We start from the raw sequence: 12,684 nt of genomic DNA, 5'->3' as shown, positions 1-12,684 counted from the left end.
AGACTCACACTGTCCGATATATGTCCAGGTAAGCGGTATCCTCCAATGCAATACTGCTCTGTTTACTTGCGTGGGCTGAACCCGGTCAGCGTGTATGGAAACTGCTTGTCACTCCGATTTCTTGTGTGCTTGGTTTTCGATTCCAAAGGCAAGAGGTGAAATCCGCAGGCCCGCACTTAGCGTGGAACACGCGCGGGTTGGATATTCTTGAACTAGGTACCTAGATAAGAGAAACTGCTTGTCACTCCGATTTCTTGTGTGCTTGGTTTTCGATTCCAAAGGCAAGAGGTGAAATCCGCAGGCCCGCACTTAGCGTGGAACACGCGCGGGTTGGATATTCTTGAACTAGGTACCTAGTTCAAGAATATCCAACCCGCGCGTGTTCCACGCTAAGTGCGGGCCTGCGGATTTCACCTCTTGCCTTTGGAATCGAAAACCAAGCACACAAGAAATCGGAGTGACAAGCAGTTTCCATACACGCTGACCGGGTTCAGCGTGTATGGAAACTGCTTGTCACTCCGATTTCTTGTGTGCTTGGTTTTCGATTCCAAAGGCAAGAGGTGAAATCCGCAGGCCCGCACTTAGCGTGGAACACGCGCGGGTTGGATATTCTTGAACTAGGTACCTAGATAAGAGAAACTGCTTGTCACTCCGATTTCTTGTGTGCTTGGTTTTCGATTCCAAAGGCAAGAGGTGAAATCCGCAGGCCCGCACTTAGCGTGGAACACGCGCGGGTTGGATATTCTTGAACTAGGTACCTAGTTCAAGAATATCCAACCCGCGCGTGTTCCACGCTAAGTGCGGGCCTGTGGATTTCACCTCTTGCCTTTGGAATCGAAAACCAAGCACACAAGAAATCGGAGTGACAAGCAGTTTCCATACACGCTGACCGGGTTCAGCCCACGCAAGTAAACAGAGCAGTATTGCATTGGAGGATACCGCTTACCTGGACATATATCGGACAGTGTGAGTCTAATAAGATCGTATCAATCATCTTTACCCTAAGGTGTGTATTATGACTATTTGGACCACATCATAGGGAGTCACACAAGGAATAACAATACAATTTCTCTATGTTATAACCATTTGATGGACAGTAACACGTTTTTTCCTTGATCAGCTCATATAAGGAACATTGTTTCAAAAGTGTAGCTACTCACTAAAGTGTAGCCAATCACGCTGGATAACTAACGCTCATCGAATATATGAACATAATTTATTAAGCTCCAGTATATATTTTTTATCTTTTTAAAGGTGGTATTCCAATTCATTTTTATTTTTATTAAGGGAGACGTCCCTTTTTACATATCAATTCTCGTCTATATTTCCAATTGCTATATAAATTGTATTTTAAAAAATTTTGTGAAGTAAAGTTATTAATTTGCCTTCTGTTGTTTATATTATTTTTGACTAAGTGTGGTGGGATCTTAGCTTTAGCGCCCTCTTATTCTTTCTATCTTGTTCCACTTCCGTTAAGGCCAGACCTTCTGTTTCAAGGTCCGTTTTTCCATCAGGATCTCAAATCATTAAATTTGAAGGTATGGAAATTGAACGCTTAGTACTAAGTCATAGAGGTTTCTCTGACTCAGTGATTAATACTATGTTACAAGCTCGTAAATCTGTCTCTAGAAAGATTTATTATCGAGTTTGGAAGACCTACATTTCCTGGTGTTCTCATACATTCTCTTGGCATTCTTTTAGAATTCCTAGAATTCTACAGTTTCTTCAGGATGGTTTGGATAAGGGTTTGTCTGCAAGATCCTTGAAGGGACAAATCTCTGCCCTTTCTGTTTTATTTCACAGAAAGATTGCTAAACTTCCTGATATTCACTGTTTTGTTCAGGCTTTAGTTCATATTAAGCCCGTCATTAAATCAATTTCTCCTCCTTGGAGTCTTAATTTGGTTTTGAACCCGTTACAGGCTCCTCCATTTGAGCCTATGCATTCTTTGGACCTTAAACTACTTTCTTGGAAAGTGTTGTTCCTTTTGGCTATCTCTTCTGCTAGAAGAGTTTCTGAGCTATCTGCTCTTTCTTGTGAATCTCCTTTTCTGATTTTTCATCAGGATAAGGCGGTTTTGCGGACTTCATTTACATTTTTGCCTAAAGTTGTGAATTCTAACAACATTAGTAGAGAAATTGTTGTTCCTTCCTTGTGTCCTAATCCTAAGAATTCTTTGGAAAGATCCTTACATTCTTTGGATGTGGTAAGAGCTTTGAAATATTATGTTGAAGCTACTAAAAATTTCAGGAAGACTATTCTTCTATATCTAGTCTATTTGTTATATTTTCTGGTCCTAGGAAAGATCAGAAGGCCTCTGCTATTTCCTTGGCTTCTTGGTTAAAGCTTTTTATTCATCAAGCTTATTTGGAGTCGGGTCAGGCCCCACCTCAGAGTATTACAGCTCATTCTACTAGATCAATCTCCACTTTGTGGGCTTTTAAGAATGAAGCTTCAGTTGATCAGATTTGCAAAGCTGCAACTTGGTCTTCTTTGCATACAGTTACTAAATTCTACCATTTTGATGTATTTGCTTCTTCAGAAGCAGTTTTTGGTAGAAAAGTTCTTCAGGCAGCTGTTTCAGTTTGATTCTTCTGCTGATGTTTTAACTTTTTCTTTTCATTTTGAGAATAACTTATTTTTTGGGTTGTGGATTATTTTTTCAGCGAGAAATGGCTGTTGTTTATTTTTATCCCTCCCTCTCTAGTGACTCTTGGGTGGAGTTCCACATCTTGGGTATTGATATCCCATACGTCACTAGCTCATGGACTTTTGCCAATTACATGAAAGCAAACGTAATTTATGTAAGAATTTACCTGATACATTCATTTCTTTCATATTGGCAAGCATCCATGAGACCCACCCTTTTTTTGGTGGTTATGATTTTTTTGTATAAAGCATAATTATTTCCAAATTCCTTTGTTGATGCTTTTTACTCCTTTTTTATCACCCCACTCTTGGCTATTCGTTAAACTTAATTGTGGGTGTGGTGAGGGGTGTATTTATAGGCATTTTGAGGTTTGGGAAACTTTTCCCCTCCTGGTAGGATTGTATATCCCATACATCACTAGCTCATGGACTCTTGCCAATATGAAATAAATTAATTTATGAGGTAAATTCTTACATAAATTATGTTTTTCTGAGCAGACAGATTTTTCATCCGGGGAAGTGGGAACTTCATCCAGAGGTATTTTCCAGCTTGATTCTCTGTTGCGGGCAGCCGGAGTTGGATCTCATGGCTTCTCGTCAGAATGCCAAGCTCCCGAGGTACGGGTCGAGGTCAAGGGATCCTCAGGCTGTTCTGATAGATGCTCTGGCAGTTCCTTGGACTTTCAGTCTGGCATATGTGTTCCCTCCGTTTGCTTTTCTTCCTGGGGTCATTACTCGGTTCAAACAAGAGAGGGCATCTGTGATTCTCATTGCTCCGGCGTGGCCTTGCAGAATCTGGTTTGCAGATCTGGTGGAGATGTCTTCCCTTCCACCTTGGCGTCTTCCATTAAGGAAGGACCTGCTTCTGCAGGGTCCCTTCCTTCATCCAAATCTCGTTTCTCTGAAGCTGACTGCTTGGAGATTGAACGCTTGATTCTTTCTAAGCGTGGTTTTTCAGAGTCAGTCATTGAGACTATGATTCAGGCTCGTAAGCCTGTGACTAGGAAGATTTATTATAAGATTTGGCGTAAATATTTGTATTGGTGTGAATCCAAAGGCTACTCGTGGAGTAGAGTTAGGATTCCTAGGATTTTGTCTTTTCTCCAGGAGGGTTTGGAGAAAGGTTTATCTGCTAGTACCAAATTTCTGCTTTATCTATTTTATTGCACAAGCGCCTAGCGGATGTGCCAGATGTTCTTTTTGTCAGGCCCTGGTTAGAATTCGGCCTGTGTTTAAGTCTACTACTCCACCTTGGAGTCTTAATTTGGTTCTTAGAGTCCTTCAACAGGCTCCGTTTGAACCTATGCATTCTTTGGATATTAAGATGTTATCTTGGAAGGTTTTGTTTCTGGTGGCTATTTCTTCAGCTCGAAGAGTTTCAGAGCTTTCAGTCTTACAGTATGAATCGCCCTTTCTTATTTTTCACTCTGATAAGGTAGTTCTGCATACTGCCTTGGGTTTTCTTCCCAAGGTTGTTTCTGATAAGAATATTAATCAAGAGATTGTTGTTCCTTCTTTGTGTCCTAATCCTTCTTCTCAAAGGAGCGTTTGTTGCACAACCTGGATATGGTTCGTGCATTGAAATATTATTTGCAGGCGACTAAGTCTTCTTCTTTATTTTTTGTTTTTTCTGGGAAGCGTAAGGATAAGAAAGCTACGGCTACTTCTCTTTCTTGTTGGTTAAGGAGTGTTATTCGCTTGGCATATGAGACTGCTGGTCAGCAGCCTCCTGAGAGAATCACGGCTCATTCCACGTGGGCTGTTTAATCTTCTTGGGCTTTCAAAAATAGAGCTTCTGTTTGATTTGATACTTTTGCTTCAGCAGAGGCTTCTTTTGGGAGAAAGGTTCTTCAAGCAGTGGTGCCTTTTGTTTAGGTTAACTGTTTTGTCCCTTCCTTATCATCCGTGTCCTCTAACTTGGGTATTGGTTCCCAACAGTAATTAAGATGATCCGTGGACTCACTGTGTCATTAGAAAGAAAACATAATTTATTCTTACCTGATAAATTTATTTATTTCTTGACACAATGAGTCCACGGCCCGCCCTGTTTTTCAGACAGTTTGCTTTTCTATAAACTTCAGGCACCTCTGCACCTTAGATTACTTCCTTTCTCCTTTCCCTTTGGTCGAATGACTGGGGATTGTGAATAGGGGGAGTGGTATTTAACAACTTTTTCTGTGGTGCTCTTTGCCTCCTCCTGCTGGTCAGGAGTGATATTCCCAAAAGTAATTAAGATGATCCGTGGACTCACCGTGTCAAGAAAGAATTCAATTTATCAGGTAAGAATAAATTATGTTTTTCATATATGTACCTTTTTAAAGCGGCTATATGGTCACCCTTCTTATGGAGGGTAGTACTCTTCGCAATGGGAGTGGAGTTTTAAGTAGTCCTATCAGCCTCTCAGTGAGAGCATGGGTGAAAGTTAGAGTCCGTCAACGAGTTTCGCTGCCTGCTTTCTGCTCTCAAGTCCATGTCAGGAGCGATGCTACTAACCTGTCACACTTCAAAGGCTGTGTTCCTGTTACATGGCATAGATTCTGGTAAGATTGTTTCATTTTTTATACATGTATGATAACGCTAGAAGACAGGGTCACAGTGTGACTCCTTTTATCTGTATAGAATCAAAGGTTAATATCTCCTGAGGGGGATTATTGAACAGGGGGGAATAATCTTATATGTTTATTTGATTTTATGCTGCTTTTATGTGTGAGATGTTATGGGCTAATAGGCTGTTATGGAATATACAGGTTTCACTTTCACTTTGAGAGCCATGCAGCTTACAAGCTTGGCACGCTATTTCTCATAGCAGGGACAGTCCTGCATTGTGCACCATGTGATTCTTTCCCTCTTTCCTGACCGGGTGTCTATCAGAGAGGAGTCCTAACTCTCTGTACTGTCTGGGTCATGGGAGGTGGTGAGTGCCCCAGCCCATGGGATATAAAGGTACAGTTTTTTTTAAATAAAATAATATGTTTTATTTCTATAGTTCTCCAGTTATTGCACTAGCGATGGAGGATTCTGTTACTTAGAGGGCACTCCCTCTATTCCTAATGAGTAATTCCTGTTTATATTGTAAGGCCGCCCACTCAGTTATGTTCCATATGCCTTGATAATGTGATAATATCAAACATGTTTGATATCACTGAGCCGTCCACTTCTGAGAAGTTGTTGTCCAGTCAGGTGCGTACCCTACATGCTTATCTCTCTACACATGCAGTTTTCCCATAGCATTGCTGATCCTCCATCTGGAGGGGGGGCATTTTTTCACCAGACGTTACTGCGCAGCTCAGACGGCGGTGTCTGCGGCCTTTAATGCTTTACTTTGAAAGGTTACATATTGCACTCCTTCCCAGAGTACATCAGATAATTTATTGGATTTAACTGATAGGGTTATCCGAGGATGATGATTTTGTATGAACATTCTGGGTTGGAGTCTGCCAGACTTTAGTTTTAGAAATTTGCGCTTTCTTGTAAAGGAAGTTTTTTGCCGAGTTCAGTGGTTCCAGATGCCAAATTGACTGAGGAACTTTTGATTCTCCAAGAAATTTTTCTGAGAGTGGACCATTCAGAATCTCTCCTCTGTATTCTTCGATCCTATGGATGGAAGATAAATCTAGAGAGAGTTCTCTTGTATCAAGTACCAGGGTAGAATTCTCGGGTACTATAATAGAGTTGAGAATATTTCTAATAGATCAGAGACGTTGCAGGCTAGCTTTAACATGTCTTGCTCTCCAGACCTCCATAAGGCCATCTATGGATCGGTGTATGGAGGTGATTGGTCTCATGGTCTCCAGCATGGACATCATTTCCTTTGCCAGGTTTCACCTCAGACTGTTGCAACTGCGCATGCTGAAACAGTGGAACAGCGATCATTCGGATCTGTCTCAACAAATTTCTCCGGACAACCGATCGAGAGAATCGCTCTCTTGGTGTTGTTGTCCAGATCCCTTGTTCCAAGGGATGTCCATCTCAAGACCATCCTGGGTGATTGTGACTATGGTTGCAAGTCTGTTAGGATGGTGAGCTGTTTGGGGTGCCAGGAAGGCACAGGGCCTATGGTCTCAGGAGGAAAAGTTCCTTCCCGATCGCATTTTGGATCTTCGGGCAATATACAATGCTCTGAAGGCTTGGCCTCTGCTGGGTTCATCCCAGTTTATCAGATTCCAATCAGACAATATATCATTGGTGGCTTACATCAAACATCAGGGGGGAACAATATGCTCCCTAGCTATGGGGGAAATATCTCGGATTCTGGAGTGGGCGAAGACCCACATTTGTTCGCTGTCAGTGATCCACATTTCGGGTGTGGACAACTGGAAAGCGGATTTCCTCAGCAGACAATCCTTTCATCCGGGGGAATGGTCTATCCATCCAGAGAGTTTGCGGAGATTTGCAAGACGAAGATCTTATGACGCCTCAATACCAAGCTACCCAGATATGGGTTGAGGTACAGGGATCCTCAGGTGGCACTAACACATGCATTAGCGGTGCCTTGGAGGTTCAATCAAATTTATCTTTTATGGCCGTTACCACTACTTCCTAGTGAAGTGGCTCGAATCAAGCAGGCGTCAGTGATACTGATTGCTCTGTCTTGGCCGCAAAGGATATGGTTTGCGGACTAGTGGGGATGTCATTATCTCCTCCATGGAAGTTACCTTGTCGCAGGTATCTGACCAAGGTCTCTTTGTTCATCTATGTCTAGATCTCTGAGGCTGACTGCATGGAGATTGAACACTTAGTCCTAGCCAAGAGAGGGTTTTCTGAGAGTGTTATTTTTACTCTCATTCAATCTCGTAGCTGGTTGCTTGTTGCATCTATCATAAGGTGTGGAGGACCTACTTATTCTGTTCTCCAGGATGTTGAACTGGAGAAGGGCTTTTCTGCAAGTCCCCTGAGGGGACAGATTTCGTCCCTGATGTGCAGTCACTTGTTAAGGCTCTGCTAGGATCAGACTTGTGTTTAGATCTATTTCTCCTCCTTGGAGTTTAAATCTTGTTCTTTAGGTTTGGCACGGGCTCCATTGGAGCCTATGCATGAAGTAGACATTAAATTATTGTTTTGGAAGGTTCCTTTTCTACGGGCTATTGCTTCTGCGCGCAGAGTATCTGTGATTACTGCTTTTCAATGCGTCTCTCCTTATCTGGCTTCCCATGCTGACCAAGTTAGGTTTTCTTCCTAAGGTTGTGTCAATTCGCAACATCAATCAAGAGATTGTGGTTCCTTTCTTATGTCCTACTTCTTCTTCGTCGAAGGAACGTTTTCTACGTAATTCTGGATGTGGTTTGTGCCTTGAAGTCCTATCTTCATGCCATAAAGGAATTTAGACAAACTTCTTTCTCTGTTTGTTCTCTTTCCGCGAAGCATGGGGGTCGGAGGGCCTTCTTGACTTCCTTATCTTTTGGGCTGAAGAATGTCCTCCGTTTCACATTGAGACAGCGGGACATAAGCCTTCTCTGAGGATTACGGCTCATTCAACTAGAACTATGGCCTCTTCTTCAGCCTTTAAGAACGAGGCTTCTATGGAGCAGATTTGTAAGGCAGCTACTTGGTCCTCTTTACATACTTTTGAAACATTTTACAAATTTGATGTTTTTGCTTCAGCGGAAGCAGCTTTTGGGAGAAAGGTTCTGCAGGCTATGGTGCCCTCTGTATAGAAAAAAAAACGGGAGGGTAAAAGGAGGCGGTCCTTTTACCCTCCCGTTTTTTTTTCTCTTCATTCAGTGTCCTCTAGAGCTTGGGTATTTGTTCCCACAAGTAATGAATGAAGCAGTGGACTCTCCTCCAATTAAGATGGAAAACATAAACTATGCTTACCTGATAATTTCATTTCCATCTGTGGGAGGAGAGTTCACTGCTCCCGTCCGTTTCTCCGGGGGCCAGACCTAAATTTAATATTATTCTTCTGGCATGATTTATACCCTGATAATATTTCTCCTACTGTTCCTTGTTCCCTTGGCAGAATGACTGGGGGATGAGGGGAGTGGGGGAGGTATTAAGCCTTTGGCTGGGGTGTCTTTGCCTCCTCCTGGTGGCCAGGTTCTTAATTCCCACAAGTAATGAATGAAGCAGTGGACTCTCCTCCCACAGATGGAAATTAAATTATCAGGTAAGCATAATTTATTGTTTGGTTATAACTACATGTTATTTCATCTGTGTTACATGTATGTGATATATATATAAATATATATTTGTTTTGTTATAACTACATATTATTCTGTGTGTTACATGTATGTGATATATATATTATTGTTTTGTTATAACTACATACTATTCTGTGTGTTACATGTATGTGATATATATTATTGTTTTGTTATAACTACATACTATTCTGTGTGTTACATGTATGTGATATATATATATATATTATTGTTTTGTTATAACTACATATTATTCTGTGTGTTACATGTATGTGATATATATATATTATTGTTTTCTTATAGCTACATATTATTTGATGTGTGTTACATGTATGTGATATATATATTATTGTTTTGTTATAACTACATATTATTTTGTGTGTTACATGTATGTGATATATATATATATATATATATATATTGTTTTGTTATAACTACATATTATATCATGTGTGTTACATGTATGTGATTTATATATAATTGTTTTGTTATAACTACATATTATTTCATCTGTGTCCTACATGTATGTGATATATATATATATTTGTTTGTTATATCTACATATTATTGCATCAGTGTGTTATATACTTGCACGTGTTATTATATTTCAGCATGGTTATAACAGAAGTACATACTAGATTCTCTTAAACATCTTCACTTTGTACCTGTTCTGCTGATGGCCCTGTTCATCCCATGACCATGAGACCTTTCTGTCACTACTTGTCTGTCTCTCTGACCATCTCTCCTATCCGTGCCCTTATGTTTGCCCATCTTATCTGGGCCTTTCCTGTGTCCCCTACAGCTCCAGAACCTACCGAGATGTGAGGAGGGGAGTATATGTGCCATACACCCAGGGAAAGTGGGAAGGGGAACTGGGCACTGATTTGGTGACAATACCACATGGTCCCAACGTTACCGTCACAGCCAACATTGCTGCCATCACTGACTCTGACAAGTTCTTCATCAATGGCTCCAACTGGGAAGGAATCTTGGGCCTTGCTTATGCTGAGATTGCCAGAGTAAGTAACAAGGGAACTGAATACAATATGTAATGTATGTGTTAAATGTGATGTTATAACAAGGTAACCAAATCATATATGTACAGTATGTACAGTATGTAACAAGTATATGCTGTTATAGAGAGGGAACTGAATCACTGTTATAGAGAGGGAAGTGAATACACTATGTACTGTGTGTGATGTTATAGAGGGGAATAAAATACACTATGTACTGTGTGTGATGTTATAGAGGTGATATAGAGTATACTATGTTCTGTGTGTGATGTTATAGAGGGGAATAGAGTACACTATGTACTGTGTGTGATGTTATAGAGGTGAAACAGAGTACACTATGTACTGTGTGTGATGTTATAGAGGTGAAATAGAGTACACTATGAACTGTGTGTGATGTTATAGAGGGGAAATAGAGTACACTATGTACTGTGTGTGATGTTATAGAGGGGAATAGAGTACACTATGTACTGTGTGTGATGTTATAGAGGTGAAACAGAGTACACTATGTACTGTGTGTGATGTTATAGAGGGGAATAGAGTACACTATGTACTGTGTGTGATGTTATAGAGGTGAAATAGAGTACACTATGTTCTGTGTGTGATGTTATAGAGGTGAAATAGAGTACACCATGTTCTGTGTGTGATGTTATAGAGGGGAATAGAGTAAACAAACAAACAAACCAGGCCGCTGCAGATCCTCGCGTAGGCGAGGGGAAGCCGGACGCCGTCGGAGGAGGAGGAGCCACACACAGACCCGAGAGGTGCAAGCCAGGCGCAGCCAAGCGAAGACCGCAAAAATTTACCAATAAAACAAAATGGAGCAGCACTCGGGAGGCACGGAATAAAATAAAAACACTTTTTATTTGTAAATAGTTAAGACAAAGGCACAGAACAGGAGAATAAATCCTTACGTGTTTCGTGCTGCAAATGGACACTTAATCATAGGAATAGGTAAGGTAATACAATTTGACACCCCCTTCATAAAGGTAGGAGCGACCAATCGGAAACCTGGAAAATAATTTAAAACAACATACACACTATAAAAGACATGCCCAATAGGACATGATATTTTGATACAAACGGTGTCAGAAAGGAGTTTAACAATATAAATGAAATGCAAATTAGTTACAATATTAAATCATTGTGACTAAATATAAACATTAATGTAAGAATAAGCAATTTGAACATTTTATAACCAACATTAATATGTTACTTTCTAGTGCTGATCATACATAGCAAGTATAATTTGTTATATTAGGGTATGTTATCAGAAGGATATGTATATATGCACATATATTTATATATCGATGTACATATACACAATAGTATGCATGAAAAACAAATTCATTACAACTCTAAATTCCCCAATCATTTGCTAAAATCAATAATGAAGAATATTATAGAAAAAGTAATAATAATGATGATGAATGGAGAATAAGATGGTTTAGAGACTAAAAGTGTTAAAAATGTGTTGAAAACCTAGTTCGACTGCACATAAGTCATGGAAAGCAATAAGCCTATAAATATATTTCATTTTCCAAAAATGACAAAAATGCTAAACATAGCTTTAAACACATTAATATATGTAAGCACATTGGGAGATATGACAAAACATCATTTGTAGTATACTCTATTGACAATAAGACTTTATAATTTGACCTGTAGACAAGACTGTTTTTTCTTATTTAATTCATTCATGGTTTAACCATGCAAGAAACAAACATTATTTAAATGTTATGTTTAAATATTGTCAGATTTTACAGGTATGACAATTAATGTTGTACATAAGCCTGGACCTCTGTGCCAGCTGTTCCATAAAAAAAATGAAATTACATTATAAAATTAAAAAGAAAGATAGAGGTTTAAACACAGAACAAACTGTCCGCTAGATTTGGAGTTTTGTCGGTAACGACCCGAAAAACTAACGCCGGCTTTTTTCTGGCCGCACCATAAAAAATAACTCTGGTATTGAGAGTCCACATAAAGGCTGCGTTAGGCTCCAAAAAAGGAGCGTAGAGCATTTTTAACGCAGCTTCAACTCTCAATACCAGAGTTGCTTACGCAAGCGGCCAGCCTCAAAAACGTGCTCGTGCACGATTCCCCCATAGGAAACAATGGGGCTGTTTGAGCTGAAAAAAAACCTAACACCTGCAAAAAAGCCGCGTTCAGCTCCTAACGCAGCCCCATTGTTTGCTATGCGGAAACACTTCCTACGTCTGCACCTAACACCCTAACATGTACCCCGAGTCTAAAAACCCCTAACCTTACACTTATTAACCCCTAATCTGCCGCCCCCGCTATCGTTGACCCCTGCATATTATTATTAACCCCTAATCTGCCGCTCCGTACACCCCCGCCACCTACATTATCCCTATGTACCCCTAATCTGCTGCCCCTAACACCGCCGACCCCTATATTATATTTATTAACCCCTAATCTGCCCCCCTCAACGTCGCCTCCACCTGCCTACACTTATTAACCCCTAATCTGCCGAGCGGACCTGAGCGCTACTATAATAAAGTTATTAACCCCTAATCCGCCTCACTAACCCTATAATAAATAGTATTAACCCCTAATCTGCCCTCCCTAACATCGCCGACACCTAACTTCAATTATTAACCCCTAATCTGCCGACTGGAGCTCACCGCTACTCTAATAAATGTATTAACCCCTAAAGCTAAGTCTAACCCTAACACTAACACCCCCCTAAGTTAAATATAATTTAAATCTAACGAAATTAATTAACTCTTATTAAATAAATTATTCCTATTTAAAGCTAAATACTTACCTGTAAAATAAATCCCAATATAGCTACAATATAAATTATAATTATATTATAGCTATTTTAGGATTAATATTTATTTTACAGGTAACTTTGTATTTAT

The 12,684-nt window shown here is 40.1% G+C and overlaps 1 protein-coding gene across 1 annotated transcript in view; it reads left to right on the top strand.

The window, feature by feature from the left end:
• Nucleotides 1–12,684, top strand: part of BACE1 (beta-secretase 1) — a 274,120-nt gene that overhangs the window by 174,473 nt on the left and 86,963 nt on the right. The window contains exon 3 of the mRNA XM_053691400.1: nt 9,589–9,805. Coding sequence (XP_053547375.1) covers nt 9,589–9,805 — 217 coding nt within the window. The remainder of the gene's footprint in view (nt 1–9,588; nt 9,806–12,684) is intronic.

This window comes from Bombina bombina, chromosome 8 (genome assembly GCF_027579735.1).
Source record: "Bombina bombina isolate aBomBom1 chromosome 8, aBomBom1.pri, whole genome shotgun sequence".
NCBI classification, from domain to species: domain Eukaryota; kingdom Metazoa; phylum Chordata; class Amphibia; order Anura; family Bombinatoridae; genus Bombina; species Bombina bombina.
The sequence above is the reverse complement of the archived record's forward strand: the minus strand, read 5'-3'. Positions and strand labels throughout refer to the sequence as shown.